The sequence below is a fragment of the Larimichthys crocea genome, chromosome VII (genome assembly GCF_000972845.2).
Source record: "Larimichthys crocea isolate SSNF chromosome VII, L_crocea_2.0, whole genome shotgun sequence".
Lineage (NCBI taxonomy): Eukaryota > Metazoa > Chordata > Actinopteri > Sciaenidae > Larimichthys > Larimichthys crocea.
In genome coordinates this window covers 21,522,403-21,547,774 of record NC_040017.1, presented here as the reverse complement: position 1 = coordinate 21,547,774, position 25,372 = coordinate 21,522,403, and the positions used below count along the sequence as shown (strand labels likewise).

Genomic DNA, 25,372 nt, shown 5'->3' with positions numbered 1-25,372 from the left:
CAGCTCAGGAGTTTAAAGCGGCAGGTTTCTTTTTTTGCTGAAAAAAGAAAATCACAGGTGAGTTTTGTCCTCAATCTTACAAATGCAACATGATTCAGAAGAATAAACATACTCAGGGAAGATCAAAAGCTGTGTGTGAATGCAAGCAGGTTGTTCAATGATTAATATGTTGACCCCAGCTCTGCCGTCTCCACCCAAACGTTAAGGAATGAATTGTGTGGCGACAGAACCAGAACAAGGAAAACAAATAACTTGAAAGAGGATGAGGTCTGTCAGAATGACCTTTGTGCTTTTGTTCAAACTCCCCCTGGCAGGCTGGGAGACAAACAAATGAGCAATCATCTGCATACACCTGAGGGAAATAAAAAGCGCAGTTAATCCACTGTTAGGTCGACACACAAACCTTTAGAGGCCTAGTTCCATACATGTTGCAATACCTGCAGATTATTTTTAAAAGTTTGTTTTGTAATTTATATTATTTTAAATGTTTTAAGTAGGACAATTTATTCCTATGTGTCTTTTAAGTGACCTTTATTCTGTCAATCACTATTAATTATTGTTTTCTTTTTTTTAATTAATCAGTCTACAATGTATAAAATGGTGAAAAACACCCAGAAAGTTCGACATTTTGAGAAATAGGTCCACTAACTTTCTTGGCAACAGTCAAGAGAAGATTGATTCCCACTGTCCAAATAATTTGAATAATATTAATGCTGCAGCCAACTAGCTGAGCCTAGCAATGGCTGGAAACAGCTGGGCTCACTCTGTCCAAAGGAAACAAAACCCCCTTAAAAGTATATCTAGATATCACACATAAAACATAAAATATCTGGTTTGTTTAATTTCCATATAAACTCAAGTGTACAAACGACAAATTGAGGTTTTATGGGTTTTATGTACTGGACTATTTCTTGGCCGGGGGCAGTTACTTGCTGGACCTTGAAGTTGCTTGGCAACCATCTTATTGGAAGTTACTGTTACCTGTTATGTGTTGTTAAGGTGTTAAACAAATGAGATGTTAATTAGTTAAAAAAATGAAGTTTACCAATGATCGGTAAACTTTATTTTTGAACTCTGGACAGAGCCATAGCTTTCTACCTCCTTCCTCTATCTAAGCTACCTTAGCTGTGCTTTCCTAACAACCAGTGATGTTTGGTATTGATAAAAAAACACAAACCATTGTTGATTCTATTAATTTTTCATAAATGAAACATCAGCATCTCTCTCTCTCTCTCTTGATGATAAAAGTGTCCCAGAATAAAGAGGAATAGCAGAGTTTCACTTTATCTCCTCAGCAGACAGGCACAATAAGATGATATATGTGGATGAAGTGATTTGCACACCAGGTTTCACTCCTCTCACTGTTACCACCCCACCTACACTAGATGGTTATGTAATTCTGTACCAAGCATTACCTAACACCGCACAACTTGCCAGATAGGGGGCTCCTATTATCAAACAGGGGCTCCATGAACACTCTCACGCCTACTTCACATTCAGGTCCTTGACATTGAAAAAGGTCTGTGAACCCCTGAGGCTAAAAAAAAAAAAAAAAAAAAATACATATATTTATTTATATATCCAAGGCGCGGCCATGAGATCACAGTAGTGCGCGCTCCCGGTGGTGAGTGCAGATCCTCGGCAGTCAGTCAGACAATACGCGGCTCTCTGGGATGACTCCCACACTGCCTCAGCGATGTCGCACCCGAGCACAGTTTTTACCCTAAAAACATCTACCTCAGACGGTCAGCTGTAGTGTGCGTGTGTGTGTGTGCGTCCGGAGGAAAAAAGGGTTTGTGCAGTGCGATGCTGACAACATGTTTCCTCGTCGAGAAGCTCAGCGCTGTGCAGCATAGAGGAGGCAGCAGAGTGGAGCAGCGTGCACAGTTACAGGTAGGCTGCGTGGACAGGGATTGTCACTAACTAACCGCGTACTACCTGTCCAGACAGGACTGCTGTTTTCACCTTCATTCATCAGCCAATCAAGATTGGAGTCGATACATAACCGTGTGTGTCTGTGCATGAAGATGAATGGTGATCTGTCAGCCCAGGCCCAACAGGTCAGAGTACACCGGTGGTGAACTTTTTCCCCAGTGGTTCCCAGTTGAGTCCCCTATTTGGGTTCATGTGTGTTTGGTTGCGTCACAGGTTATGAAAACAAAATTAATCTGAGGATTTCTGGTGCTGTTTTTCTGGGATCCTCTCTAATGCAGTGGGAGGGCACAAAATGATAAAGACCTGTGTATATCTAATGCAATGCAGTGCAACAGCCCTGCAGTGCTACCTTTGTGTTTAAATATTGTATTTTTGAGGCTGTATGTTGTAGTAACACTCTGTTTCTGCCATTTTATGAATCGAATGATCTGATGATTAATCGAGGATCAGCAGAAGAAAATAGTTGCAGTTGTTGTGAAGCCTGTATCTACAATATACAAGACTTGTGTTTGTGGGAACACAATAACACATGATATGTGAGGTATTTCATGTTCGATTAATGGTTTAGTTGATCATAATACAAACTCTTTTGACTTAATTATCATTTTCAAAGCAAAACTATCAAACATTTTCTAGTTCCAGCTCTTTGATTGTGAGGATTTTTTGGCTATATTCTGCAGTTTTGTAGGACAAATCATTAATCTGTGAATCAAGAAAATATTCTGGAGAGAAACTGATGAAGAAAAATTGTCATCCAACAACATATTGTGAGGGATTTATCCACAATAAACCAAACTTGATTTTCTTTTCAGGACAAAATCATGGCTACATGTTGACGTGTTTATATTATAGCTGAAATGATGAGTTGATTGATGATTGGCAGAACAGTAATAAGCTCATTCTCTGAAGCAACAATTCCTCAGATTCACTCATTCTGTCTCATCAATTGTGACAGTATAATGCTTTTCTTCATCATGTGTGATTAAAATGAATATTTTTGGCTTTTTGTCTGACATAACAAGTGATTTCATGAGATTATTTTGGGCTGTAGGAACTTGTCATAGGCATGTGACTGTTAATAGACTGAATAGTCTATCATATTGTGAATCATGTTCCTTATACTGTACTTGTCTGTGTGTCGGAGTGTGTAGAAACAAAATGAGGTCCATGTTGGATATTTAATGATGTAATACAGTCAAACATTACAACACAATCACAAACTCAGAAATGATTGCCACAGAGTTGAGTCAACATCTCTGATGTAGCTGAACATGAGCTTTGCAGAGGTAGTAACTGTTGTGGGGATGTTGGATTGGATTGCATGAGATTGGACAGGTGACTGTGATCTTGTATCACCCTGTGGGCGCTCCTGTGATACCTAATATTACGTTAGAGAGCCAATAGCATTGTGGCACGGCTGTTGGACAGATCGGCTTGTTGATTAAATATTTGGCTCTTTGTTGTCAACGACTTAATCGCCCTTCTGTTCATCCCGCCCTCTGCCCTTCATCTTGGGATCACTGTGACTCTGACGGGTGCAGGACAAAGATTGAGTCAGTGTGAGATGAAATAAAGTTAATCTCACTCTGGTCGATTTCAAGAAGATTATGGGATCGTGTAACTCCCCCCCCTCCTCGTTTTCCCAGAAGTGGTTAAATGAGTGACAAATCTCTACAGTAGTAAAGATGGTTGATTGAAAAAAAAAGAAAAAAAGTTCTGCATTGTGGCTCGTTGACAGAGCCGCAGAAGCAGCAGCGCACACGTCTGAAAATCCCTCAAGGTGAAGGAGCAGAGATGTCACCGCCTCAGGCAGATTGACTGACGGAGACAGTGGATGGTGATGATGTGTCAAAGCTTGTGGCCAGAGGTTTCTCTCTCTCTCCCAGGCTTCAAATCCATCCTCTGCCGCTACCTCATCCTCAGTCTGGAGGAGCATCAAGTCACGGTGGACGGGGAGAGAGGTTACCATGGCAACCGTGGGCCTTTCTCCACTGCGTCTCTCGCTGGCTGTTGACTGCATTCCCGGGCCTCCGAATGGGAGCATGAAACCAACTTTCACCCCTGCGTCGACGACACGGTCCTGTCACATCCTCTCGACGGGGAGAGATGAGGTTTTTATCCACGTCGAAATAAAGACGGGTGCAATTAAAGCTGATATTATTCATTTTTAATTATGCTACATGTAATTCAAAGATAAGATATGATAAGATAGACTTTAATGATCCCACACCGGGAAAGAGGTCGCTTGTACAATTGTCGGAGCTTTATAGCGTCTTTCAGCTCCTTGTTTTGGTTTTCAAGCGCACAGCTTTAATCTTATGGTTCATTCCTACAAGTCTTACCTGCACTTTAGCTGTCTGTCAGCTAAAAAGCTTTAGACATCTTCCCACCACAGACTGCTGGTGAACATAGCAGGGTATTTGCTGTAGACTCTAGACGGAGCTACAGAGTCAGGTATTTCCCTCAGGAGTTGCAATGTATCTGCTGGATGTGTAAATACGACCCCTTTTACCAGTTTTCAGTTTGTTTCTTCCGTCCCCACGTGGCCTGAAAATCACTATTGCTGATTTAAGTAATGTTTAAAGTATACTGCAAATCAGCTAAACCGCTGAAGACTTAAGGTACATACATTTCTTTTACTTTACCCTGTAACCAAATTCTCTGTCCATTCCTAAACACACCTTTCACATTCTGCCAAATACGCAGCTGTGTTTTATAAAAGAGGAAATCCAACAGATATAATGAGAAAGCAGCTTCATTATTACTCACCTCTTTATCATACATTACCACAAAACCTGCTCTAATTAGCACACTAATGTTTCTATTATGAAAATGTGCCTGTTATGTCAATTACAGCGCATCTTAAACAGTTTTACACGCATTTTAGGGGTTGCTTAATCACCCATAGAGGTCCATGTAATTACGAAGAAATATGCACATATGAGCTATATTAGAATTAATATATGTGCTGTCAAATCCTGATATAGAAGGCGAAATGGCAGTTTTTATGTTCCCTGTCCTCCTCCTCCTCCTCAGCCTTCCTTCCTTCCTCCTCTCATATGTAGCTGTGACTCACATAGACGCATCTGCTGTGTGTTTTGTATTTGCAAATATGTAGGCAGCCATTCTTCATGTCAACACACTTGCTGATACTGATTTCGTACACAGCGTGCAAGATTGTGTAGGATGGCCTATTTTTTTTCTCGAAAAACGCCATGTAGGCCAACGGATACCAGGGCAACATCCTTCTGTGCTGCTCCAGTCTCCTGACATCAGAACGTCTCTCTCCTTTTAAGTGTGACAGGTAGAGAAGGCTTCTTTATTGTTGCATCAGTGATAGTGAGATAGTGGGAAAATGCCTGATTTAATGCGTGGGCGATGTTGATTCCAGTGCTTCGGATTATTTAACCGGCTGCAGAAAGTGTCAGTGTGTTTCCACCCATTTGTCTCTGCCATGGACAATGACACACAATGTACAGAGCAAGATCACCTCCTGAAATCATAACCTTTTTTTCTTTCTGTACAGTCACGGCAACCTCGTCTTTTTATAGCTCATGCTATTTGGGCCATTTCCAAAATAGTCTACTTCTCGTGTATTGTGGTGCTTGCTATAAAGAATGCTTGTTCATGTGTTGCCTTCGGCTCTTCTCAAGGCTTTAGTAGCCAGCTTCGCCTACCTCTCGTGCAATGTGAAGTACAACATGTTCCTACACTTGAAAAGACTCTGATGTGTCTGATGTGGAACAATCAGCAAGGTCAGGCATTGTACTGTGCACCACAAAACATTTCTAATCATGGAATGCATGCCGCCACTTGAAATCTCTGCCCTCCATTAGACAAAATATTGTCAAGATAATCACTGTGTCTTGGTGACTGTGCATCACATTTTGCCCTATATATATATATTTAAGACATACTAAGAGGCGCTCATTATAGTACAAATACTCCACACGCTCCCAGTTTTGCATAATTCAGTGACACGTGACTTTCCAAACACAGTTTTCCCTAGCGGCCCCTGACAAACAGTACTAGTGCAACACTTCTAAACACTAAATGAATTTGCTGTCTGTGTAATGCATTGGCTCTCCTCTGGCAAGGTTATGGTGTCTATTAGAGATACGGCATGAGATGGGGATAGAGTGGAGCTTGATCTGGCCTGTGTTCCTGTCTGTATGCTCACATTCTGCTGAGTCATGAGGTTTTGTGAGAGTCAGTCAACAGCAACTACGGGCCAGAAGGGCTGGTGGGAAACTGCTACTACAGCAGCGGATCAGGGCTGATGAATCTACTTGTTATGTTGATTAGCAGACCTGCTTAGTGAAGAGGTAAAACTGCCCCGTGGTAATTGGAAGGACTTTTTTTTTTTCTTTTTTTTTCAGAGACCTGTTTTTGTGCCCACATGCCCAAGTCATTGTTTAACGCCAAACACCCTCATACATTTTGAAAGAAGTTATGGGAATCATGTTGGGAAATGCTACGGAGAATCTAGTTTCCCTTCATCAGGGCATTCCTACGTTATGTTTGTTTATAGTATAAAAAGAGAGGAGGAGTAGTAATGGAGTCTGGTACAAGGGAGTGAGTGATAGGGACTCAGTTTTCTTCATGGTCTTGGACTTCAACAAAGCATGAAAAGCAACCGTGGACTAAAGGTACACAAAAGCATGTCCACATACGTAGGACTTCATGTGATGGAGTGCTTACATGGCTCCCTGCTCTTCTGTTTGCCAGTTAGTTGGCATGGCGATGAAGCTGTTGCCTCACAGCGAGGAGGTTCTGGGTTTGAACTTGCCAGCTGGACTGGTACTCCTTGTGCTTGCGTGGGCTTCCTCTGGACGCTCCGATTTCCTCCCACAGTCCAAAGACGTGCAGATTGGGTTGACGTGATAGTATGACGAGGTTGATTGATGTGAGCAGGGATTGGCTCCTGCCTCTTGGATTAGGATAAGCACGTATAGATAATGGATCGATTGGCACCATGTGAGCAGCCACTTGACCATAAGCTGTTTTTTTGGGCCTTGTTGCATGTATAAATCCAAAATCTTCTATAGGACATGGATCCTGGACCCATTTTTAGATATGTATGGAGAAAAATTAGGCACATGCTTTGATTGAAAGAGTAAGAAAATGGCAGCATTACCTTTTAAATAATTTGGGAGAAAGCTGGAATAGGCCAAGGAATGCTAATGGATTTTGCCTTAAACGATAGAGGTTGATTTTCATGTCAAGGCGGACTATTTTTAGAATGCTTCAAATAATCCAAGTTTTAATTGTTCATATAATGAAAACAGAAGGAAAAGTAACATTATTCAGCATTACCGGCAAAAAATAACAACCATCCAAGGGCATGTAATGAAGCTGCCGTGACAATTTTGACATTTCCTTGAGCAAGATATGAGTGTGTTCTTGTCTCCGGCTAAAACCTGTCAGTGTCATGCTAAACAGGAGAAATTCATCCTATGAGTTCTCAGCCTGACATGCACTATCACTGAAGCAGCTCCCAGCACTGTAGCATGATGTCATCACAGATTACAGTCTGGGCTCTGTGGATTGTAGCCTTGAATGTCGCACAACGCTGCAGCCTCAAGTGGTTTGACGTCTGGCGGCTTCATTTCATCGGACTCTTCCCTCCCGTCCTCGGCTTCTCCTACCCACTCACCACCCTCTCTCGTTTTCTTCCCTTTTTCCCTCCCACTCATGTTTCTGTACAGCAGCGGGCTGTTGCAGTCAGGCAGCATCATGGAGGCTGGATGTGTGGTTGCCGCGGTGATTGAGAATGCTGCCTCAGGACCCCAGGGTGAACCAGGAAGTGGTGACGTCCTTGAAGGGTGAGTTACTCCCTTTTTTTCTGCGCTTGCATGTCAGCTGATGAGAATTATGTAAAAGCATATAGATGGATGTGCACGGAGAGTGAAGTCATGAGATGCTAGATGAATAAATGCAGTGTGTAACGGTAAGGCTGATACGCGAGATGGAGAGAGAAGCTCCAGTGCTCACTGATTTTCCTATGAATTCACTTTGTGTCTATGTTATTAGTTCTGTCACTGTGGGCCACATAAATTACACTGTGTGTCAGCTCTTGGTCTCATGTCCTGATCTCATCACGCTGAATCACTGTGACAAAATCCAAAGGCCCATCTCCCTCTACTCTCTTTGTTGCTCTTAAAAGTTCAGCTGAATGAACCTCACCCTCCACTCCCCGAATACATTGAGTCACATTTCAAGTGAGGGTTTTGTGAAGCGCTCCCTTGTGGGAGGATTGTCTTCATGGCTCTCTGAATAGACAAGCTTTGCTTTCCCGCTTGTGTACAAAAGACAGCGTGGCTTTTTGTTGACCCTACCTTAGCCTGCGATGCTCTTCGTTTATCATCTGAATCATAGATTTGTTCCCATTTATATCTGATTGGAAAAGATCAGTATGTTCTCATGTTTTATTGATGCATTTCCGTCTGGATGTTAGAGATTCAAACACCACAGACCAAGTACAACATGTTTCTTGGACCATGCTGGTGCAATGTCATGATTTGAGCTCAAGCCACACATTGTGAATTCATCTCTCTCACTTGCTCCCTCTGGTGCATTTTTTTTAAAACTACAAACCTTATTTGAAAACCCACACACTGCATGGATGTTTGCATTATGACAAGCCATATTTCTGTGTCTGTTTCTGCAGAGATTTGCTTCCATCTACTGACCCGGACAAAGACGATGCCTTATCACAAGCCACCAACAAAAATCCTCCAGAAGACAAACAGCCACAGGAGACATCCACTGCCATGGTACACACCCACACACACACACACACACACACTAACAGATGTGTCACCCCTTTTTTTTTTTTCAAGAAACGGCATTTGTTGTGTAACTGATTAACACCATGATGTCACCAGTGCGCAGTCATGTGAGAGTCAGTAGTCACAATGATGAAGGTGTGAGCAGGTGTAAAACTGCATTTAAAGATGTCTCACTACCAGGTTGGGAATGAGAGTGAGGTGGTGTGTTTGTACAGGAGTTAGACCAATATTGTCACAGACAACTGATATCATCAACGCTCCCACTGGTTACTCCAGTTTTATGCCTCCACAGCTTCAACCAATCTTAACATCACCTCTGCAGGGGAATTAACTTCTGTTTTTATTATCTAAGTCTCTTGGATCTTCAGGTCAGTTGTACTACAGTCTATTTTGTTTTTATGCATAGATTTATTTTCTTTATAAGATTTTATCTGGATTTTCAAAATAAAATATCTGGCACATCTGTCACAAGTGTCCTTCAACAAACTAACCTGATTGCAAACCAGGAAAAAAACGAAACAAAATCGTTTATAAATATTACCAATATTAATAACAATCTCTCATATACAAACATATAATTAATGTTGGCGGACTACAATCTACAATAAACCCCAGAGAGGCAGCCGGTAAGGAGCAGAAGCTTACAAGCTCAAGACTGTTTGTGGAGATTTCTACTGCCACTGTGTTCTTGTTGTGCTCTTTTTTGCGCTTTGAGGCAATTTGAGATTGATTCATGTTCACATGAGTAATGTTTAAAAGGCAATTACTGCTAAATTATTTGAATGTTCTGTTTATGTTTCAATTTAGTGTTTATTTTGGTCACGTAATGATAAAATAATGACACGCATGCTAAAAATAGTATTTTATGGGGTTAATAATACTATTTATTGTAATGTTAAAAAGCTATGGTAAAATATACATAACTATAAAATACAGTGTTAAAAATATTTGGTTAAATACTAATGTACTGATGCATTTTAGAGGGTTTGCAATGTTTATAAATGTATTATTGTAAAAATGTATTTTCCTGTATTGATATGCATTTGCAATAGTATGCAGTTTTACACCTGAACTGACCTAACCTGCTGCTTAGCTAAACTGTAAAACTCCTCGCACTTGGAAAAACAAAGAGGAAGTCAAAGGAAACACGGCCTGATTGTTTAGCAGCGAGTGAAATCCAGTTTTGAACTCTGGGTAGATGCCACATCCTTTTCAAGTAGGGGAAGCATGACGTAACACAAGCAACATTAACATCAAATAATTTAACATAGATTAACATTTCAGTAACATAACATCATCATAAAACAGAGCAGAAGCACAATATGAGTACAATATAAGTAAAACATAACATGACGTGACACGGCATCATATCGCATTAACATAACATTAGCACAGAACACCAGACTTTTAAGTTTGTGTCCCGTGTCTTTTGCTGCTGTTTTATGGTGCTAATTATTCTCTCCCCCGTCAGTTGCCCTGTGACTGACTGACTGACTGACACGTATTGATGTCTGCTCTCTCCGTTTGTCAGGTGAGGAGTGATGATATCACAGAGCACCCAGCCGAGCCCCTCCTGCGCTCCTGCGTCAGCACGGCTAGCATGAAGGTCAAGAACATGAAGAAGTAGGTGCTCTCAGTGACTGTTGCTGCTATTATAGGCTGTAAAACAGGGCTCTTATCCAGGCCAGTGAAATGAGGGCCTATAAAATGATGGGAGCGGCACAGACGGGCAGAGTTAGCCTGCTGCATCTCTAACCCTGTTCCCTCACACATCTCTCCCTTTATCCCCCCCTTTTGCTCTCTTTTGCTTTGCTTTGCTTTTCTCTCCATCATGATGTCAGTGTGTTGAATACTGATGAGGCGCTGTTGTGCTGTGTGTTTTTTAGGCTGACGTTCCCCAGAGGTCACTTCCCCAGGTTGGCAGAGTGTGCCCATTTCCACTATGAGACTGTTGACTTTGGCAACGTTCAGGTGAGTCCTGAAAAATACTTACACGGTGTCACTTCTGCAGCAGAGAGTTACTGTGTTTTAGTAATTGTGTCTTTGGCTCGAGTTCAGTTGCCTTTTTGGTGAATTAATCCGTCTTGAAATGAAATGTGGCAGTCCAATCAATAATCCTTGTTTGTCTCTTGTGGACTGTCCAGCTCTGATTATTACGTCTTTTTCCTGAAATGTCACATTAAAGTTGTTCATTTCATCAGAAGAGCTACAAAATATCAATTTGAATTATAACCACCATGCATAAACCATTACTTCTCACTATTACAGATTCTATTAGTCCATTTAAAGCCATGATCCGATTCCAGCAGTGTGTAAATCCTCTGTATACAGTATGTTAACGTCAGATGTCTCATGTCAAACCAGTGTTTCCACCTGGAAGCTTATGATGTCATCCAGTGACTCAGCGAGAAACTGTACTTTCCTGGTTAGACAGCCGAGTGTACCAAGCAATTGTAGGAGATGACTCATTTTCAAAGTAACAACCTGTTCTGGCAAAACAATTAGGGGGGTTGAGAATAAACAGTTGCAGTTGGATGCTGTGTCATGTACAAAATATTGTAATCAAACTTTTTCTTTATGGAACGTCATGTCGCTCTGTCTGCGCTTTAGTTGTCCCACCACTTTTGGTGCAGACTGAAATACCCCGACAACCGTTGGATAGATTCCCATGATTCATTTCCTACAGACACTCCCTCAGGCTCCAGAGGATGAAGCTTAATGACTTTGGTGATCCACATTTTTGCCTCAGAGTGAAATGTCTCTTCTTCTTCTAGTCCCCCTCATCATCAGCTGTACTTTATGTTCTTTAAGTGCCACTTAGCAACATGCCAACATGCCAAACTAATAAGGTGAAATATAGTAAACATTACACCCGCGTCAGCGTGCTCGCATTGTCACTGTGACCTTGTTACCACGCTGACGTCAGCGCCGTGCTGAAGCATGACCCCACTGTGCCACTAACATGGATGTCAACTCTTCGTCTTGTTTACTCAATTTTAAAAGAAAATCTGCAAGTTGTAAACATTGGCTGCAGGGACTTTAAATTATCCCATGGTCATGGACTTAGTTATTATGAATGTTGTGACTCTCACCAGCCAAGAAATGATTTGGACTTATTGACATTTGAGTTTAAGAAGGAGCAGATCTGCAGCAGTCGTAATGAGAAGCAGTGAAGCGGTTGCTCAGTCATGTGTGAAGTGGCTGTTTGCTGCCTGGTTAACCTCGGTGCAGTTCAGTTTTCCTTCCAGCAGAGTGCAGCAGTCGTCCCTCCACAAGCTCAAACACAAAAGGTTGCATGAGCGCTGCACGCATGCTGTATCCCTACATGTGGCGTTAATGGACTACAGTGAAGCAGGCTGGACGGCACTTAAATCCCGGGATGCTCGGTAAATGTCCTGCGCTGTGTCATGTTGCCTTGGCTGTGATGGCTTCATCGGTAGGATGGAGACGAGTGAAGCACAGACAACAGTCTCAGTGACCTTGAAAAGCTCCACAGGGAGAAGAAAATCCTGAGCTGAGCTGGAGGAGAAATATGAGTCCGGGGAGACACTGACACTGAAAGCTGTACACATTGTCCGCACACTGATATACAAACATGCAGTTATGTGCAGTCTGCTACGATTTATTTTTACTTCTGTGTGCTATGTCTGATTAGAGTCCTTGACTGCATCTGAGAGAGACGAGTCTTTGTTCTTGTTGCATCTCCCATGATGCATTTGCCTGTCTCTATATGCAGGAAGGGAGGGTACCGATCAGGTCTCATGTATCCTAATCGCAGAATGGCACAAGGACAGCAGACTGCCACTGTCTGCAGCCTGCCTGACTGATTCCGCCTCAGATTAGCTCCAGTCTCGCCAGCGAGAGTTGAATGAATAAGAATTGTTGTGAAATGAAGGAGGGCCATCTATCTATCTTGTGCAGCTGTATGATGGATGAGCTTGTGCATCTGTGTGTGCCAGTTGAACCCATTTACTGCCAAACCCCCCTTTTGTCACCGGAGAAAGGCAAGCGAAGCGGTTTAGAGAGAGGGAGGGAGAGAGAGAGAGAGAGAAAGAGGGGGGATGGGGGTGGGCGATGGAGGCAGAGTACAGGAGGAGGGAGGAGGGGGGAGAGATGGTAAGAGGCTAGCAGGAAAGGGGGGTAAGACACAGTGGGAAGCATCCTCTTTTCATATTTTCTGCTTTGAATGGAGCGTGGCGATCCAAAGCCCTGTGAATGAGTGTTTTACGTGAGGCAGCAGGGGACGGCAAAGAGGCGAGTGAGGAACGGCATTTAAAATCCCTGGAGATTTGGCTTGTTGGAGAAGCTTCCAGGAGGTCCAGGACTGCGGCTGCACACAAAGAAATAGCCACTTCCTTCCAGCTGTGCGTGGATATCTGAGATGCTTTAGTGACAGGTAATCTGAACTTGGTGATTGTGCATTGATCTGAGCTCCTGGTGCCAGATGTGTGTCAATAAATAACAAGCATGCAGGTATGCTTCTGTGCAAAGAGTTGAAGTCTGAGCTGTGTTGGCGTGTTTTTATTTTGAAGGGAGCAGTCTTCGATGTGTGAGCATCATGGAGGAAGTGATGCGGTGGCATGCCTTCATTGAAAACTTTCAGATTTTTGTTGTTTTGTTTCATAGTTTTCATCCGAAAAGTGTTTATATATTGTAATTCTCTGTATCATCCTGCTTCCCATCATGCTTTTGGCTTGCTCACGCCACCCCCATCACTACTCCATTCAGACGCTAAGTTCAGGATATTATTTCAACTAATTCTTCCAATGAATAAGAGCTCGTCCGTCATGACTTATTCAAGAACAAATTTCTCATTCTGTGCTCCTTGACAGCCTCATTTGCTGTATTAGTGTTGAGTAACTAGGTCGCTGTGTGTTGTGTAACAGTGTATCTGGACGAGTTTCTAGCAGTTATAAATAACCAGAACTTCCCTTGGCTTCCAGGCCTTTGAAGTCTCTTCGACTAAAAAGTCTGTCAATGTGGTCCCAAACTCGGAGGCTTTGATCTTCTCACTTTTGGGGCGTATAGAATATTGTTGTAGAGGAGGGAGAAGAAGAAGTGAGTGCTGATATCTTAACACCTTATGTATTATACATTTCATACTGCAGTATTTATGATGAACTGAGAACATGAATCACTTCTATGCTGGTGGCGGAGGAAATATACTGCGCTTATTTCCCAAATAAACTTTTATTCAATGAATATAATTGTGAGATTCTTTTTTCATTAATAAAAAATATTAACATACACCTTTTTTTCTTTATGCATCGTTCCCCAAAGTGCTTTGTTACTCCAGTGTTTTAAGGTGTCTACACTCAAACCCACAGCAGGGTGTAAAAGTGGTTTTTACTATTTAATGGAAAAATGGAGTTGAACACGATGTTCTTCTTGTATGCCTTGTTACGTACAGAGAGGTTTTTGTATTATATTCATGCATTATTTACCATGTGGGCCCTCCCAATATTAGCTACTCTGTTTCTCTTCTTTCCTCATAGTTGGCCTTTGCAGAGGGTCAGAGCGAAGGACCGAAGGCTGGTCTTGACTCCAAAGAGCTGGTCTTCCTGGTCCAGATCACTTGTCAGGTAATAATACTCGCTACATTTGGAAAATTCACTACATGGTGTAATATTTTTCTCATTCTTAACAAAAGTTTCTCTCTCTCTCTGTCTCTGTCAGGGTCGAAACTGGCTGGTGACGAGATCTTACGAAGACTTCCGGGTGCTGGACAAACACCTGCACTTGTGCATCTATGACCGTCGTTACTCACAGCTCACGGAGCTGCCGAGATACGACACATTAAAGGACGCTGTTGAGGTAAACAGAGAGCTAAAACTGTCACTATTTTCACTATTATGTGGAAGACAGACTCACAGACTTCTACTACTGTGTCTCCATTCAGTCAGTAACCAAGATGTTGGCCACCTACCTATCTCGCTTCTCCGTCATTGCTGACAACAAGATCAACTGCGGCCCAGTACTGACGTGGATGGAGGTATCTCCTTATCAGCTGTTTCTTCTCACACTTGCTAGAAATAAGGATGTAAATATCTTGTGGTGTAGGAATAGCTGCAGTATGTGAGAGCTATTTCTGGATGAACAACTGTTGCGCATCTTCATGCCAACCGAGGGTGCCTGGGTTTGTGCATAACAACGACGTACTGTATGTGTGGTACCACTTTGCAGCTGGAGATGCTGCAGAGGTGGGTTTGCGTGAGTGTGCCAACTCTTTGAATTATGAAAATTAAATGTTGAGGGTTTTTTATTTAATACTCATGTAGGAGGTAGTTTATATACACACGTTTGTGTTCCTTTTGTTGATGAGATTACTGCTGTAAACATGTTTTTTGAATCCACAATCCAACAAAGGATAATTATGAGGGCTAAAGCACTGGCTAGACAGGCCCATGGTGAATACCAGGAGAAATTTTAATTACAATAATAAACCCTCATCTGTAACATATTGTGTAAAATACCAGTATTATGCATTGTTTGTCTCGCTCTATCATCTTAAAGCATGCAAGAGCAGAACGCTTCTCTCTGCCTCCAGTCCTTGAGCGAAGCTTGGCCAACATGTCTAACTCGGCAACACGATGGCCAACATATTATTTTTAAATATCAAGAATTCAGCTGATGTCATTATTTCTTTCCAGGTCGACAACAAAGGGAATCATCTGCTGGTGTCCGAGGAAGCCTCAATCAACGTCCCTGCCATCGCTGCTGCACACGTCACCAAGCGTTACACAGCCCAGGCCACAGACGAGTTGACCTTTGAGGTGACCTCTATTATACGAGACACACATATTTCTGATCCTCATGAAAAATGTCTTGTTAATGTGCTCAGACTTTATTCTCATCGTCACTCTCTTTGTCGTCCAGGTGGGGGACATTGTCTCCGTCATTGACATGCCTCCTAAAGAAGACACGGGCTGGTGGAGAGGCAAACACGGCTTTCAGGTGGATGACCTGCTGCTATGTGTTAAACAGAGAGCAATGAAAGAAGAACTTGTCTCCTCTTTGAGTTATAAAAGCTTCAGTTACGCGATGTATTTCCGAGTCAAACGAGATGTGGACAGGGTAGTAAGGAACTGGAATTAAATTAAAGCCGTTAGATTTGATTGGAACATTCAGAAGTGGGTTAGTGATATGAAGCTGCAGAGAGATACCGAGCTAAAGGAGGACGGTTGTTAGACGAGTAGGTGGAGGAGTAGGAGGATAAGGCTGAAACTTGACAAATTAGACCCCAACCACATTCTTTGGAAATATAAGCAAAGTTTTTTTGCCAGCTGGAAACCAAACACACACGTCCTACGAAGATATCGCTCTGCAACTACCCACCAGCTGACAGCCAAGTGTGGTTTGATGTGATTGGCAGAGTTAGCACTTCAAATCACATTTGATTGGAGGTATGTAACAGGAAGAAGGGGAGGAGGAAAAAAAAGAGGAATTTTGATATGAAAACAGTCAAATATGGTGAAGAGATAAGTGAACAGTCAGCACGAGGACGCAGGATTAGAACTTGGGAAATGTGTTTTTTCGTTTCACTGCGTCTTGGAGGAAATACCTTCTTTATTACATTTCAGAGAGGTGAAGACAAACTGCTAGGTTTCATATGTGCTCATATTGACAATATAAGCTGAAGTCACAATAGCAATAATACACAAACCAGCTATTTTCAGCCTGAAGCAGCTTGTGCCCTCATGCTTACTGACCTATTTCTGCACCCTCACCCAGCACTAAACACCACCGGTCCTTTTGAACTTAGACATTTTACACCATCTCTGTGTCTCCTCTTCATCCTCTTCTCTCCACTTGCAGGTTGGTTTCTTCCCCTGCGACTGTGTTGAGCTGATAAATGACAAGATTCCCCCCAGTGTTCAAAGCTCGGTGCCGAAGCCAGGTGCGTCTGTCCTACTGCTTTATCATTCATTTAAAACTTGCTCCCCCGGATGTGAGGAGGATTGATTTAAAGTGGCTGTTATGCATGTGTGTGTGTGTGTCATCTCAATCAGTGTGTAAGAAACATGGAAAGCTGGTAACGTTCCTGAGAACTTTTATGAAATCTCGACCGCCGCCTCAGAAGCTGCGGCAGCGCGGCATCCTCAAAGAGAGAGTGTTTGGCTGTGACCTGGGGGAACATCTCCACAACTCAGGACATGAAGGTAAATTATATCAACAACTTCTTCTTTTCTTTTTTCCACTTCCCACCTGCTGCCACTGAAATGTTTTACATTTTCAAATTGTAAATACCCAGAGAAAGAGAGAGGATTACCCAGTGAAATAGTGGATTGCTGTGATGTTTGATGTGAATTGAGTCAGTGGTATGAATACCTGTTTTGTGTCTGTCAGCAGGATGTGCTTCTGCATAGATTCCTGTAGATTTGCCCAAAGCGGTTACTTCAGTTTTCATCAGACATACCTGTTTTAACCATTTATGTCTAGTCAATGCGGAATATTGGGTTACATCAGTACCATTCTGAAAATATCATGTAAACCAGCATTGTTGTTGATTTGTGGCCTCTCAAATTGAAGTATTGTTTACCTCTGATGCATCATCTCAGGTTGTATATGTCTATGCAGAGTTGTAGATACCCCTGAGGTCCTGTTCTCTGTGTTTTTATGGAGTTTACAGCCAACAATAAAAAAAACAGGGTGGATATTTTATAGTGCGTTTTTTAGACTCAACATTTTATGTTTATTTTAAGCCATCAAAATAAATAAAAAGAGGATTCTACAGAGCTCCTGGGTGTTTTAACTTCTGTGCACAAGATAATAACTTGAATTTATTATTTAGCATGATTTGAGATAATTGTTAGAGCCCGGTAAAGATAAAAGTAAAGAAATCTGACCTCTGAATCCTTCAGATTTGTCTCACATAGAGAGATCACACATAGCTTCTTGTATCATGACATCTTCCAAATGCATTGTGAGAAACTTTCCTTAACTCAAAGAAGCAGAGTGGTCATCGCACCACGTTGTCTGTTTCAGCCTGATGAACAGACACTTCATGTCATGTCTCAAAACTCTGTCTCTCTCTTGTCTCCCATAGTTCCGCAGGTTGTTAAGAGCTGCACTGACTTCATAGAGAAACATGGAGTCGTGGATGGAATCTACAGACTGTCCGGGATCTCCTCCAACATCCAGAAACTGAGGTTTAAACTCTTTTTCTTCATCATATACCAACCCCCAAAAAATGTCTTACGCAGGCTGGTTTGTTGTTTAATAAGAACCATGACGAGCGGCATTAGACACTGACGCAATACACAAGCAAGCACTGATTAGGAAGCAGTAATTGGAAAGTATCCGTAAAACAGCTGTAACCGTGAAGCTCACCATCAGCACGATGGATGCTGCTTTTCCAACTGTTGTTGTTTTTTTGAGCTTCTTCTTCGGTTTGATTTAATCCGTGCAGCTTTGAACGACTGTAATTATTTTCTATTTCATGCTTGCCAAGAAGAATTCATGAAACAATCTAATAATCTAATGGGGGGGAGGGGGATCAAAAGATATTTTCTCACATGAAAATCTTCATTACATCTCAGTGTTTCAGGAAATTATAAATGCCTGATGTCTTGTTGATAATTCTTTTAGTTTATAGTCATTTAAGGGATTGAAGGAACTTCTTCATTACCTGCTGAACCACACTGTTAGTGATATTGTATTTTTGCTTGTGGAGGATATTACTAAACATGCTCTATTCATTTATATTGAATGGTTTACAGATTAGGCAGATTTTGATGACGTCAGATAGAGAATTTAAAAAGAAATCACGAATTCATCAAGCAAGTTACCTCAACAAAACTATCTTAAATGTCCTTGTTTTTGTGTTTTCATACTGGCAGATGGGCAGTAGGCTGACTCCCACACTGTTCTATGTCTTCTTCTTCTTTCCGTCGTCTAGGCACGAGTTTGACTCAGAACAGATCCCAGACCTGACTAGAGACGTCTTCAGACAGGATATCCACTCAGTGGGCTCACTTTGCAAGCTGTACTTCAGGGAGCTTCCCAACCCTCTGCTCACCTACCAGCTCTACGACAGATTCTCAGTAAGGACCGGAGCGGTGGAACTGGGGCAGGGATTTGTGCCGGGGATAAATGTGGGAATGGAAACTGGCATAGCTGTTAAGCATTGTGAGGAGAAAAAGCTGCAGAGGACAGATGTCCTGTTACTCGGTGATAATCAACAGAGCCGAGGAAACAATGTAAAAATTTTCCAGCTCATTTTTTAAGTGCTTTGCGCTGAGCTTTCTAGGAACCGCAGGGGGTGAGCGCGCTAAAACCGAATAGCAGATTAAAGCGAGCCAAAAACAACTGGCTGCTTTGAATATGAAAGAGCGAGAAAAGTTAAGGCAGCTCCCTCTGCTGTGATTATCAGCCTCACTCAGTGATGTGCGCTTTATCTTCTGCCTTCACAGGAGGCCGTGTCTGCAGCCACAGATGAAGAGAGGCTGGTCAAAATCCACAATGTCATCCAGCAGCTGCCTCCTCCTCATTACAGGTCAGGTTCAAAGCTCAATGTTGCACCCTGGTGGCCTGAAGCGGAAGTGTTTGATTGTTAGAGAGAGGGGCGCTACATCAAAAACACCTCAAACTGTCTGTCGTGTCCATGTCGATGCTAATTTTGATTGTGTGAAGATAAAAACTTTTTATAATCCTGCTCTGAGCCCCAAACACCTGCCAGAAATGTCAGTTTGATCACTTCTGAGTACAGCAGGAGTGTTATGCTGTACGTAGGCTTTGTCTAATAACGTCTATGCAAAGTGGTGTTAATCCTGCTTGTTACGGGATGCAGTTCTGTGACAGACTTCACCTGCTTTAATAGGGAAGATATGAGTGTTAGACCATTTCCTGTGATCCATTTTTGACATTTATTACTGTCTTAAAGGAAATATTTAATTAGCAGCTGAAGTGCATACTAAATATTTGTCTTTCTTTGTCTGCAGGACTCTGGAGTACCTCATGAGACACCTCTCCCACCTGGCTACCTTCAGCTCCATCACTAACATGCACACTAAAAACTTGGCTATTGTCTGGGCACCTAACCTCCTCAGGTGAACTATCACTGCATGCAAACTGTTAAACTGGAAGTGTTAACTCCAAAAGTGCTGCTCTTCCTTCTAGTGTTTCTGTGACAGTGAAATGGGGCATGTCTCAGCGGTCCAGAGCTGTGAAATAGGTTGTACTCTATCTGTGTTTCAGGTCCAGACAGATCGAGTCGGCCTGTTTTAGCGGCACAGCAGCATTCATGGAGGTGCGTATCCAGTCGGTGGTGGTGGAGTTCATCCTCAACAACACTGAAGCTCTCTTCAGCCCTAAGCTTAATGCAATCATACGTGAAAGCACAGGTAGGTGAAAAATAGTAACAAAATAACACGTGGTGTCCAATCTGAGGGTATGTGCATCTCTAACACACTCCAAACATCTTCAACATCTTTAGGTAACAACACCTTATCCAGACCTAAATCCCTGCTGGTCTGCTCCCCATCCACAAAGTTACTGTCTCTGGAGGAGGCCCAGGCTCGCACTCAGGCACAGCTGGGGTCCCCGGCCACCACCCCGTGCCTCACCCACAGTGATTACATCGAGGTCGGGGAGGGACCGGGAGCTCTGCTCGGCAAGTTCCACACAGTCATCGAGCTCCCGATGGAGAGGTAGTTTTACGGACCGTCTGATCAGTCCTGCTTTTCATGTTTTCTATGTTTATAGATCATCAAAAAATGTTTCAGTGCATTTTAAAGCCTTGAAAGCTGGGAAATACATTTCCTGACTAAACTAAACAATTAATCAGATTAAAATATAATGAATTCAATTTTCAGTTGCAGCCCTGATATTTAGTTTTTGTCATATTTGTTTTTGCTTGTGTGACATAAGTTGTGAGTGTTGAAGATGATTTCTTTCTGTGTTAAGCATCACCAAGCGACCTCCTGCTAAAACTAAGAAGTCTCCTGTGGGGAACTGGCTCTCCTTTTTCCACCTGGGCAAGTCTCAGTCTGTGTCTAAACGTAAACTGAAGCGGCACCCCAGCGAGCCTAACGAGATAAAGAGCATTGCACTGCCAGGTCAGACCACTTGCTGCTGAAGTAACTCTGTAGCTCTCACAGCTTATGAACTTCAACTTATCTTGACAGTTTGATGTATTTTTAGTTTCAGAAGTGGTGAGGAAAATAATTTGCTCTGAAAACATTTGCAGGTGGAAGAGGAGATAGCGGCACACTGCGCTCTACCAAAAGTGAGGAATCTCTCACCTCTTTGCACAATGTCGAAGGTAATTATTCAATAAGATTGTACATTTTGCACATGCAAAGGCTTCCATTGGTTCATATAATCTGTATTTGTAAAGTCTAAACACACGTGTTGATTTTCCGTCCCAGGGGAACCTCCGAGTTACCGTCCCCGCAGACCCCGTTCCACTAGTGAGGCCATATCTGCCATCTGTAGGGACGACCTACGCAACACCAGAAGTAAGGACGACCACAGAGCCCGCCCGTTAAATGAGAGCCATGACGGCGCTGAGCACGTCCGCACCGCAGCGTGTATTTCACCTCCGCACCAGGAGGACGATCTGGATCTTTGTCCGCCGGCTGCAGGCATCTATAGTCTGGACTTTGACCCCATGTCTTTTCAGTGCAGCCCAGCCGCGGCGACACCTGGGCAGCAACGCAACAAAGACGGGAATAAATGGAGGAAGAGTGCAGGGTGTTCCAGCGAATCAGAGCCCATTTCCTCTCCTAACAACAACATTAGCTACTCTCAGTCTCCGGATATTAGCCCGGTGCTCGGTAAAGGTGGGAAGAAGGTCACCTCTAAGCCGCACTCTCCTAAACTCAGGAAGAAATCTTTTAGGATGCAAGCAGATGTTCAGAATGCGTCTGCCTCTCCCCCGCCGCTTCCTTCTTCTTCTCCCCCAGTGGAGAAGTGTGAAGCTCCGCTGGCAGACGGAAAGGTGGCGAGAACGCCCTACCAACACTGCAGCCCACTCAGCACAGCGAGCCAGGCATCAGCCCTGACTGACCTCAGTCAGTCTGCACAGAATCTGCCTGATCCAGGTCAGTACACCTCCTCTTTCATCATACATAACATTTACTATATATAGTTAGTATTTATTTAAATAATAATGCACTTTGTAGTTTCTTATGAAAGCTTTTGTGTCTTGTCCCATCATGTCTTACCATAGCTTTGTTTGTCCTGTCATACTGTAGCGTTGTTTGTCTTATCCCTCCCCAGGAACAGATAGACTTATGAGTTCAGTGTCTGTTCTCCCTCCTCACCCTCCCTTGACGAGTGCTGCGCGCAAGTTGGCTTTGGCTCTGGCTGAATCTGCCCAGAAGGCCAGCAGTGGCTCCCAGAGAAGAAACAACGTCCAGTCGCACCATCCCCAGAGACAGGAAACACCTCACGCCCAGGACAGACCACCCCGGCCCTCTGTTCTCGATCTTAAAGTTTACCCCCAGGAGTACTGCGGCTCTCGCGTCTCCCCCGTTTCCCAGTGGCAAACATCAGCGCACAGCCCATTGGAGAGCCACTGCTGCCCTCATCCTGTTCATTTCAGACCTGCGCACCTCAGCTCGGAGCAGGTCACTGACGGGCAGGAGAGCATGTGCAATTTCACACCTAACGTGAGCCCGCTCGGGTCAGGGAGCTTGGAGGAAGGCAGCGCTGACAGGAGGGACCGCCGAGAGGTCAAAGAGCTCCGAGATCTCACAGAAGCAGAACCCACCTATCAGAGCGTGGGCGTTTCAACACCCACCCAACCTGTGTGCTCCACTCAGAGCCCGTTAACTTCTCCTGTGTACGTGAACGCCGACTCTATCAATGTATTTAATTTCCGCGCTGTTCTGGCGGAGACCTCCATGCCTGCCTCAATCGAGGAGGTCCTACCACGTCCATTACAGCCCTCCTCAGCTCATCACTACAGCCCAGAGGAGGACAGACCTCTCGACCTGATTGAGGATGTCTACAGTAATCATCATCATCATCATCATCATCATCGGCCGATTCACACAGGACGAATGCCTGCACAGCACTGCCCTCGACCCGATGCTCTGCCACATCACCTAATGGGGCCAAAGAGCATGTTCAGGCAGCCCTCTGAAAGCCGCCACAGCACTTTAGGGTTAAGGCATCCTTTGTCTCCCCAGTACAGACGTTACCATAGAGATGAGCACCTTATCGGTGGCTGCCATCGGCAACAAGGCCCGTGGCAGAGGTCAGAAGATAGAATAGTTGGGCACCCGGCCATACGGAGAGCTCGCTCCTTCCATGCCCCCCAGATTAGTCACTACGAGCTGGCAGAGACAGAAGTTCTGCCCCCTGACACCATGTTTTATGTCGAGCAAACGTCGAGCCAGGAAGGTCCCTATCAGAGGCTGATTCAGACCGGCATTCATCCTGTTCGGCCACAATTTGAGAACACCCATGATGACTACCGTGACTACAACCCCTATTCTGGCATAAACCCAGTGGATGGCTCCCGCTATTATGTAGAGCCCTGCCGACAAAGCGGCATTCGACACAGTCAGTCCTACACCGTGCGTTCCACAAGGGAAAGTGGACAATCAGATTACTACAACTACTCCCCACACCGCGTCCCTCCTGTCAACAGGGAGCTTTACATAGAAAGCAGGGACACTGTCGTCTACAAGGCTAGAGACGCAGAAGTTTTCGAGAGAGTTGTTTATCAACCGGTCAAACAGGAGAGTAAGTCCAGACGTAAAAGCACGTGTCCAGCTGTTTCTCCGTATGAGAGCCCTGTCTCACCAGCTGAAGAAAGAAACAGAGACATAATACACACAAGAAGCAAGTCAGACCCTGGAAACGCATGCCTCCTCTCCGCCAACAGGACAGAAAATCAAAATGTTGTGGTAGCTACATCCCCAACTGCCCTGAGGTCTCAACAGGCCGAGCCTGAAGTCAACAGGCAGCAGTATGGTCACCGGTCTGCCGCCGAGCCGGGACCGTCCAGACGGATTCAGATCAAAGAGAGCTCTTCTCAGCAGCCACCTCTTCGCAAAGTCCCCTCGCTTCCAGAAAGGGCTTGTCCCAACCTCAAGAACGCCGAGAACAATAACAGAAGCCATACACGAGGTCACGACCAGGATCGATTAATGATGACCAACGCTGTCAACAGCTATTCTGGTATTGTGAAACCCAGCATCCTCAGGAGGCCTGGGAGGTCACAGAGCACCAGAGAAAACCGTCACCACTATCATCATCATGCCAAATCCCCTCTGGATCCTGAACATCTGGGATCCTTTTCAACTCAGCCCAACAGAAGGACTCAAAGCACTAAAGTGAGACCCACACAATACGACCACATGGAGGGGTATTACGCAGCGCCCAAACCTAAACCCGCAAGATCTGGTAAAGCTGTGCCCGGATATTTGCCTGGCCAAGGCTGCATGTCGCCCCGCGGGCACAGACTGCTATCCAAGGCTCTGGGTCATGAGGGTTTTTATCATGCTGCACTGAGATCAGAGGCTGGGGTCTACGAGTGATTCTGACCACCGGTTTTATCTTATTCCACACATCGGGGCCAAAGGAGAACAGCACTTTATCCTCTGCCAGACCAACAGACTGTTGTGTTGAAAGTGTGTTTGTTTTAACCTTCAGGAGCTGCTAAAAAGCGTGAAGTGAGGCTGCTGCTGCTGCTGCTGCTGCTGTATCATACTGTCGCCATCGCTGGTAGTTTCATAATTTGCAGTGGCTTTTGAGGGAGCGCAAAGGGAACAAGTATGCAGACATTGTCTTAAATTTAGAGGTTTGAAAGTGAGAGAGAGAGAGAGGCGTGTTTGAGAAAACGATGGCTTATATATTTTATTTAATGTCTAAACAAAAAGAGATGGAAAAAGCTAAAGTTAACTGGTTTTATTAACATGATTTCAGTACAGGAATGTGTATAAAATAACATTCGTTTTAAATGTATTATATTTGTATAAATAACACAGCGCTAACATGTGGCCAATGTACTGTACATTTTGTTTTCTATTCTAGTCTGCTCAGACTTCAACAAGCACTTTTGAGGATAACAGTGTATGAAACACATTGTCTTAACATGGTGTACATGAAGCCTCTTGATATACAGTATATATATTTTTTTTCCGTAAATGGCTTGCTTTGAATCATTGTTAAATACTAAATTAGCACTTTTCTTGGTTGGTAAAATGGGAGATAACCTCGAGGGTTCTAACTTTTTCTTTTTTTTTTTCTCACACATTTAATGCAAGCTTAAAAAATAACTGATTTCTGTTTAGGTCAAAGCTACCCCGGCGAAATATGCTAAACATTACAGTGCAAATGCAAATTAAGCTCATTCCGTTTTAGGTGAAAAAGTGTATTTTGTATGGCATTGTGGTTTTGTCACAAAAATGAAAATTTCTTTCCTCTTTTAGGAAACTTTTAACAATGTGGTGTTTTACATAAATTATATAATGTTGTTTTATTCATTAAAGATCCTATTTCAAATCCAAACATGTAGATGAGGATATTCTGTTAAGACATGTTAAATGCGTTATTTTAGTGAGAGTCTTAAAAAAAATAAAGATATATTATACCAATGATCATAGCTTGTTGAAATCTTTTGTCACTGGTGTGTCAGAGCGACGGCTTAAAAGAAAATAGCATCGCACCTCAGTGTCATTGCTGTAGTGGAC

At 43.4% G+C, this 25,372-nt stretch overlaps 1 protein-coding gene across 6 annotated transcripts; it reads left to right on the top strand.

Annotated features, from left to right (window-relative positions):
- Window positions 1–1,571: 1,571 nt before the first annotated feature.
- On the top strand, window positions 1,572–25,282 carry arhgap32a (Rho GTPase activating protein 32a). Of its 6 annotated transcripts, none has more exons than XM_027280640.1 (22): window positions 1,572–1,893; window positions 7,647–7,760; window positions 8,606–8,711; window positions 10,258–10,349; window positions 10,613–10,697; window positions 14,222–14,308; window positions 14,403–14,540; window positions 14,626–14,718; window positions 15,377–15,499; window positions 15,603–15,680; window positions 16,542–16,623; window positions 16,736–16,885; window positions 17,773–17,875; window positions 18,625–18,769; window positions 19,139–19,221; window positions 19,667–19,774; window positions 19,923–20,068; window positions 20,161–20,374; window positions 20,631–20,782; window positions 20,914–20,988; window positions 21,095–21,769; window positions 21,948–25,282. In XM_027280640.1, the coding sequence occupies exons 2-22, from the start codon at window positions 7,672–7,674 to the stop codon at window positions 24,215–24,217; spliced, it is 5,094 nt and encodes a 1,697-aa protein (XP_027136441.1). In that variant the 5' UTR covers window positions 1,572–1,893; window positions 7,647–7,671; the 3' UTR covers window positions 24,218–25,282. The 6 variants fall into 6 exon arrangements, with proteins under 6 accessions (XP_027136441.1, XP_027136440.1, XP_027136439.1 ...); XM_027280639.1 differs by having other exon boundaries at window positions 7,644–7,760; XM_027280638.1 differs by lacking the exon at window positions 1,572–1,893 and adding an exon at window positions 2,017–2,060.
- The last annotated feature ends 90 nt before the right edge of the window (window positions 25,283–25,372 follow it).

Coding starts and splice junctions, on each gene's coding strand:
- arhgap32a (XM_027280638.1), top strand. CDS start 2,032: ATGGTGATCTGTCAGCCCAGGCCCAACAG. Junction 20,375..20,630: donor ATCGAGCTCCCGATGGAGAG/GTAGTTTTACGG, acceptor TTCTGTGTTAAG/CATCACCAAGCGACCTCCTG. Junction 20,783..20,913: donor AAAGAGCATTGCACTGCCAG/GTCAGACCACTT, acceptor AAACATTTGCAG/GTGGAAGAGGAGATAGCGGC.